This window comes from Hippocampus zosterae, unplaced genomic scaffold, assembly GCF_025434085.1.
Source record: "Hippocampus zosterae strain Florida unplaced genomic scaffold, ASM2543408v3 HiC_scaffold_40, whole genome shotgun sequence".
NCBI lineage: Eukaryota > Metazoa > Chordata > Actinopteri > Syngnathiformes > Syngnathidae > Hippocampus > Hippocampus zosterae.
Genome location: NW_026262932.1, coordinates 982,348 through 990,249, shown reverse-complemented (window position 1 = coordinate 990,249; position 7,902 = coordinate 982,348). Strand labels below are relative to the sequence as shown.

The window sequence follows — 7,902 nt, the reverse complement described above, 5'->3', positions numbered from 1 at the left end:
TCCCCGAGATAGCAGACAGAAAACGAGATCTTGTCAAAGAACAAAAAAGTCTTTAATACGGAACACAAAATACCCGACAAGAAGAATAACAAAAAGCGCTGGTCAAATAAGGACCAGGGTACAAATAAGGTGACAACAGAAAACGCTCGCGGAAAACAAAAGCGAGGAATATCTGAATAGACTATAGGAATAATTTAAATACAATCAATAATTGGTACGACGATACAATTGCCAAAAGGCTAGGAAGCAATGAGTAATATTAGTTTAGGTTTTACTTTCGCGAAGGAACAATGGCGCGGCGTGGAATTCTCCGGCAGTGAGATGACTGCCGGAGTCTCAAAATAAAGGGGGGTAATCAGCCCGAAATTACGGGCAGGTGTGCCGAATGGCGGAGGAGAAGACCCGCCACCTGCTGGCGGATGCGCGACGTGACAGTACCCCCCCCTCAATGGACGCCTCCCGGCGGCCTACCCGGTTTGGAAGGGTGTGCAGTGTGGAAGTCGCGCAAAAGGGACGGATCAAGGATCCAGGAGCGAGGCACCCACTGCCGCTCCTCAGGCCCGTAGCCCTCCCAGTCGACCAGATACTGGAACCCCTTTCCCCTGCGCCGAGAGTCCAGGATGGCACGAACCGTGTACACCGGGTCACCGTCGACGACCCGCGGAGGGGGCGGCGGCGTGGGAGGAGGAGCCAAGTCACTGGAAGACACGGGTTTGAGTAGGGAGACGTGGAAGACGGGGTGAACCTTCATGGTGGGTGGTAGCCGGAGCTTGACTGCAGCTGGGCTGATGACGGCCTCGACCTCGAATGGTCCAGTAAACCGGGGTCCCAGTTTCGCAGACGTGCCGGCCAGGCGAAGATCCCTCGTTGCCAGCCACACCTTCTGTCCCACCACGTACGAAGGAGCAGGGCGCCGGCGACGATCCGCGATCCGCTGGTTCCTGGTCGCCGTGCGGGACAACGCAGCCCGGGCCTCCTTCCACACGCGATGGGCCCGCTTAAGGTGGTGCTGCACAGAGGGGACCTCCACCTGCCCCTCCTGGGACGGGAACAGCGGCGGCTGGTACCCGTAGGCGGCCATGAAGGGGGACCTACCCGTGGCAGAAGAGACGAGGGTGTTGTGCGCGTACTCCACCCAGGGTAAGTGGTCGACCCAGGATGAGGGACGGTGAAGGCACACACAGCGGAGGGCTGCCCCCAGATCCTGGTTGGCACGCTCGGCTTGTCCATTGGACTGGGGGTGGTACCCCGAGGTCAGACTGGCCGTGGCCCCGAGGGACCGGCAGAACCGCTTCCAGACGCGGGATACGAACTGGGGCCCACGGTCCGAGACAATGTCCAGTGGAATACCGTGGAGGCGAAAGACGTGCTGGATAAGGAGGTCGGCGGTCTCCAGCGCCGAGGGCAACCTGGACAGAGGCACAAAATGGGCAGCCTTGGAGAACCGGTCCACGATCGTGAGGACGACGGTCCTCCCACGGGATGGCGGTAGGCCCGTCACGAAGTCCAGGGCGATGTGGGACCAAGGACGAGGCGGAACGGGCAACGGCTGGAGCAACCCCGCCGGGGGCCGGCGTGAGGACTTGCCGCAGGCGCAGGAGGTGCAGGCACTGACGAAGTCCGTCACGTCCCTCCGGAGCTCCGGCCACCAGAACCGCTGGGCGACGAGTTGTATAGTCCGGTTCACCCCAGGATGACATGCGACCTTAGACCCGTGTCCCCACTGTAAGACTTCCGACCGCAGCGACGGAGGCACAAACAGCCTCCCCGTGGGGCATTCTGCCGGAGCCTGAACCCCCTCCAGAGCAGCTTGGATCCGCTGCTCAATCTCCCACTGCAAAGACCCCAAAATGCACTGGGCCGGGAGAATGGCCTCCGGAGACCGGTCCTTCTCAGCGGGGTCGTGGAGACGGGAAAGGGCGTCAGGTTTGGTATTTTTGGACCCTGGGGAGTAGGTAAGGATAAAATGGAAACGGGTGAAGAACAGGGCCCACCGGGCCTGACGGGCGTTCAGTCGTTTTGCGGAGCGGAGGTACTCGAGATTCTTGTGGTCCGTATAAACTGTGAAGGGCTCCTTCGCCCCCTCGAGCCAGTGCCGCCATTCCTGTAGGGCGGCTACCACGGCCAGCAGTTCTCGATTACCTACGTCGTAATTCGACTCGGCAGCGCTGAGTCGACGGGAGAAAAAGGCGCAGGGGTGCAGCTTCTGGTCGACCGGAGAACGCTGGGACAGCACCGCCCCCACCCCCGAATCCGAGGCGTCCACCTCTACGACAAACGGGAGATCAGGGACAGGATGTTGTAATACCGGGGGACTGGTAAACGCCGCCTTTAGGTCTTTGAATGCCGCGTCCGCGGCCGGGTCCCACCTAAAGGGGGCCTTAATAGATGTAAGCCGGGTCAAGGGGAGCGCTTTCTGGCTGTAACCGCGGATAAAACGCCGGTAGAAGTTTGCGAACCCCAAAAAGCGTAGCAATTCCTTACGGCTCATTGGAACCGGCCAGTTAGTGACTGCCTGCGTCTTGCTGGGGTCTGCCCGTAACTTGCCCTGTTCGACAATGAAGCCCAGGAAAGAGATGACGGGTACATGGAATTCGCATTTCTCTGCCTTGACGAAGAGCCGATTTTCTAGTAACCGTTGTAACACCAGCCTGACATGTCGCTGGTGTTCCTGCAACGACCGGGAGAAAATTAAAATGTCATCGAGATAAACAAAACAAAAAATGTTCAACATGTCTCTTAACACGTCATTGATAAGATTTTGGAAGACGGCGGGGGCGTTTGTCAGCCCGAAAGGCATGACTAAATATTCGAAGTGACCTAACGGGGTCTTAAAAGCCGTCTTCCATTCATCACCCTCCCGGATGCGGACCAAATGATATGCACTGCGTAAATCAAGTTTGGAAAAAATAGTGGCCGTTTGTAAAGGGGCGAAGGCGGAGTCCAGTAATGGTAGTGGGTACTTGTTTTTAATCGTGATCTCATTAAGCCCACGATAATCCACGCACGGTCGCAGGGTCTTGTCCTTTTTCCCCACAAAGAAAAACCCCGCACCTAATGGTGATCGCGAGGGTCTAATGAGACCTGCAGCGAGCGAGCTGTTTATATACTCCGTTAGCGCCTCGCGCTCGGGTTGGGACACCTGATACAGCCGTGAGGTCGGCAACGGAGCGCCCGGCTGCAGGTCTATGGCGCAATCGTAGGGACGGTGCGGGGGCAAAGCGCGTGCGCGATCCTCGCTGAAGACCTCACGAAGGTCCCGATAGCAATCTGGCACTCCGTCAAGGCAGATAGCTTCGGGGGTTTCGACACTGGTTCGTTCATGTTCCCCGATGGCCGATTGTAGACAGTGTTTATAACAATATTCGCTCCAACTGCCTACTGCTGGGCGCTCCCAGGAAATTACGGGGTTGTGGGTCTTGAGCCAGGGCAACCCAAGAATGACCGGAGCATTACGGGACCGCATTAAATAAAAACGGCGATGCTCGACATGGTTACCGGAGAGGCGGAGTTTCAGTGGTTCGGTTCTACACGTAACTACCGCCAGGGGGCGCCCATCGAGATCACAAACCCGCTTCTTATTAGCCAACTCCTCAATACCACAACCCAACTCGGACGCGAGAGCTGTGTCCATAAAACATTCATCCGCCCCCGAGTCTACCAGGGCTCTAACCCGCAGCGACCGGGATTCCCCAAATATCTCCCCCTCGAGTTCCAGTCTGTTGGGATTTCCCGGCCGGGGGTCGATACGCCTTGGCTCGGGAGGTTCTACGCGGGGTCGCGACTCACAGTACTTGGTGTAAGGGAAGGGCGGCGACTCCGGATGGCCGAGAACAGCGTCTTCGCCACCTAGCTGCATCGGCTCCTCCGCGGTATGCCGGGACGGGAACCGATCACCTCCACGTTCCCGGTCTCTCTCCCTCAGGCGGTTGTCTAATCGTAGGGAGAGATCGATCAACTCCGCCAGGTCGGAACTGTGGTCACGGGTCGCCAGTTCATCCTTGAGCTGGGGATTTAATCCATGGCGAAACAGCCCACACAGTGCTCGGTCTCCGTAGCCACTCTGGGCGGCCAATATCTGGAACTCGATCGAGTAATCCGCCACCGATCGCCTTCCCTGGTGGAGTTCGAGCAGCCGGCCCTCCGCCTCTCTGCCCCGCACGGGATGGTGGAACACCCGGCGGAACGCCGTAACGAATTCGTGGAGCGAAGACCGGAGGCTCGGCTTCGCGTCGCTCGTCACCATCGCCCATGACTCCGCCGGACCTGTCAATAAGCTCATGATATATGCCACTTTAGCGGCGTCATTAGCATAGACGGAAGGCTGTTGGTCGAACACGAGCGAGCATTGGTGGAGAAACTGTCCACACTGCCCGTGCTCACCCCCGTAACGTGGGGGGTGTGGAAGCGAGGACTCCCTCATCATTGTGGGGAATGATGCGAGAGCCTCAGTGGTGGTGGGGCGAACCACGGGGGGAGGTGCTCCCCGTGTCTCTACCTGTACCAAACGGGGTTCGAAATTATCGAACCGATGAGCCAGCATGGAAACCGCGCTGCGGAGTTCCGAAAGGGCTTGGCCCTGCGGACTCATCTGTTGCTCTTGTCGGTACAGAGCGGACAAGATCTTTTCCATGTCTGCGGGATCCATGGTGGCCGGAGAATTCTGTCACGTTGTGCCCGAAGCGATTGACAGATCGCTTCGTGCACAACAAAAAATAAGGAAGTGGATCCCCGAGATAGCAGACAGAAAACGAGATCTTGTCAAAGAACAAAAAAGTCTTTAATACGGAACACAAAATACCCGACAAGAAGAATAACAAAAAGCGCTGGTCAAATAAGGACCAGGGTACAAATAAGGTGACAACAGAAAACGCTCGCGGAAAACAAAAGCGAGGAATATCTGAATAGACTATAGGAATAATTTAAATACAATCAATAATTGGTACGACGATACAATTGCCAAAAGGCTAGGAAGCAATGAGTAATATTAGTTTAGGTTTTACTTTCGCGAAGGAACAATGGCGCGGCGTGGAATTCTCCGGCAGTGAGATGACTGCCGGAGTCTCAAAATAAAGGGGGGTAATCAGCCCGAAATTACGGGCAGGTGTGCCGAATGGCGGAGGAGAAGACCCGCCACCTGCTGGCGGATGCGCGACGTGACAGAGGCAAGTCCTAAGAAGCCAGCTCAATGGCAAGAATAAGACCCGGGCAATAAACAGCTATGCCCTTTCCAGTGATCTAGTGAAGAGATTCAGACCACGGATGTTAAGACCCGAAAGCTCGTTACCATGCATGGAGGGTTCCATCCCAAATCCAGCACCCTGAGACTGTACACAAGCCGAAAGGAAGGAGGCCGGGGACTAGTGAGTGTGAGAGCCACTGTCCAGGATGAAACATCCAAGCTCCACAAATACATCAAGGAGAAGGCACCAACGGATGATGTACTCAGAGAATGTCTCAGACAATGGGGAACAGAAGATGAGGTGCTGGAAGAGGGCACATCATGGGAGGACTAGCCCCTACACGGGATGTACCACCGGACAATAACTGCCGCGGCCAATCTCAAGAAGTCCTATCAGAGTTCTAGATAGGGCTGGCCTGAAGGACAGCACAGAGGCACTCATCCTGGCTGCTCAGGAGCAGGCCCTGAGCACCAGAGCCATCGGCCTAGATATACCACACTAGCCAAGACCCAAAGTGTAGGTTGTGCAAAGAGGCACCTGAGACGATCTAACACATAACTGCAGGGTGTAAGGTGCTGGCAGGGAAAGCCTATATGGAACGCCATAACCAGGTGGCTGGCATAGTCTACCGAAACATCTGTGCGGAGTATGGACTGGACACCCCAAGGTCAAAATGGGAAACACCTCCGAAGGTGGTGGAGAATGACAGAGCGAAGATCCTGTGGGACTTCCAGATCCAGACTGACAAGATTGTAATGGCGAACCAACCAGATATCCTGATCATAGATAAAGGGCAGAGGAAAGCCGTTGTAGTGGATGTAGCGGTCCCAAGTGACGGAAACATCAGAAAGAAGGAACACGAGAAACTCGAGAAATCCCAAGGGCTCAGAGAGGAGCTGGAGAAAGCCTGGAAGGTAAAGGTGACAGTCGTGCCTGTGGTGGTCGGAGCACTCGGGGCAGTGACCCCCAAACTAGATGATGAGTGGTTGCAACAGATCCCGGGAACAACATCGGACATCTCAGTCCAGAAACGTGCAGTGCTGGGAACAGCAAGGATACTGCGCAGAACCCTCAAGCTTCCTGGCCTCGGGTAGAGGACCCCAGCTGAATGAGGGATGGACACCACCTGAGGGGTGAGACGAGGAGTTTTTTTTATAGATATACAGTGGATATATAGATGTACATTTTTCCCTGCAATAAACATTGAAAAGCCATTTAAAAAGTCCTTATTGTATTTAGGAGACAGACACAGCACTCCATTAACTTCTATAAATCATGCCACTTCCTTTACACAATGTCATCTTACTCTGAGTATTGCACGGAGGCATCTCTTCATTTAGTTTAACAAGTTAAGCAGCACTTGTGATTGGCCCAAGTTACGGCTGCGCAATGTGAAAGCAATTTCTGATTCCGGTGGACTGTGACAGAACCAGAATTTTTGTCCTCACAGAAACTGTGATGTACTGTTCGGTCAATAGCAAGTACAAAATGTTAGGCCCCTGATTTGGGTAAAAACAAGTGAGATTTTCTGCATAATTCATATTCCACAAAGGTAAAATTAATCTGAATACCATGTTTAGACCAGTGCATGTGCGTAGAATGTATGATTGTAAAGGCATTGAAAATAAAAAAGACTTCCCCTTTAAATATTCCTGCTGCATAATATATCTCCTTTCCTTTCGTAAAGGATGGTCAGAACCTTTCCTAAGCATTATTAAAATTTAGACGATCTTTGCTCCAGGTGCTACCGGCTCATCTCACTCGGTTAGGATAGGAAAGGAAAGTTCCTATGCCAAAATGATAATCCAAAAAGGGCCCCTGTTGGTGGATAATCAGGCCATGGGAGGTGTGAGTAAATTGTGAGGGGGTGTTGGCTGGAGCTAGAAATAATTTTGGTTTCTTGTCCCTGCAGTAGGTTCATTAAAAGAGCAACCAGTCTTTTCACCACCATGGTCGGATCTTACTCTGGAGGGTAACCCATACAGGCAGGTGGCTTGGACAAAATATTTAAACACTGTCAAAGCTGTGTTGTCTGTGCTCCAGTTGAAGGTACGTTATTAGCCTGGAATTCCCATCAATGCCAGCATGTGTCACAAACCCCCACCTGTAAAACAAACATGAAAAGAATAATGATTAAATACAAGAAAACAATCAAGTTTCATATCTTGTTTGAAATATCATCTCGGTAGAGAAGGTATTGCTGTGCACTTAAGACTACATGGAGGCAATTTGGAGTTTGTGTAACTTGGATATACAAATGATAAAATTCAATTTAATCTGTGCTGTCCATACAATATGGCTTTCTAATGCTCCCACGAGTACAAATATAAGATGATCCCTTATTACCGAATGAGACGCATAGGCCCATCTATGTGCCATAAACTATTGGGGAATGGCACATAGTATGTTCTTCTAGCCACAGTCTGGCTCCATCTCTGGGCTGCAGCAGCTGGCTCAATACGGTTGAGGATTTCTCGAACTCTTTTTCTTTGTACTACAATACCATCAGCACGCAGGTATGCCCTCATCATCTGCAACAGGTTCATAAAACAACACAATAAAGAAAGTACACTTTCACAATGAATATAATGATATATACATGAAGGGACAAGAGTATGTAGCAGAACACTTGCTTCCGAGCCTGATCTGGGAAATTGGCTGTGCAATCTTCTGACATGCTCTTCCAGGTCAACATCATGAATGGGAGTAAATCTATTTC

The 7,902-nt window shown here is 52.9% G+C and overlaps 1 protein-coding gene across 1 annotated transcript; it reads right to left on the bottom strand.

Moving 5' to 3' along the window:
* Window positions 1-434: 434 nt before the first annotated feature.
* On the bottom strand, window positions 435-1,726 carry LOC127595107 (uncharacterized). The gene is made up of 2 exons (XM_052056800.1): window positions 1,183-1,726; window positions 435-1,091 (listed from the first exon to the last, which is right to left on the bottom strand). Exons 1-2 carry the CDS (start codon window positions 1,698-1,700, stop codon window positions 446-448), a joined length of 1,164 nt encoding a protein of 387 aa, XP_051912760.1. The 5' UTR covers window positions 1,701-1,726; the 3' UTR covers window positions 435-445.
* Between the last annotated feature and the right edge of the window lie 6,176 nt (window positions 1,727-7,902).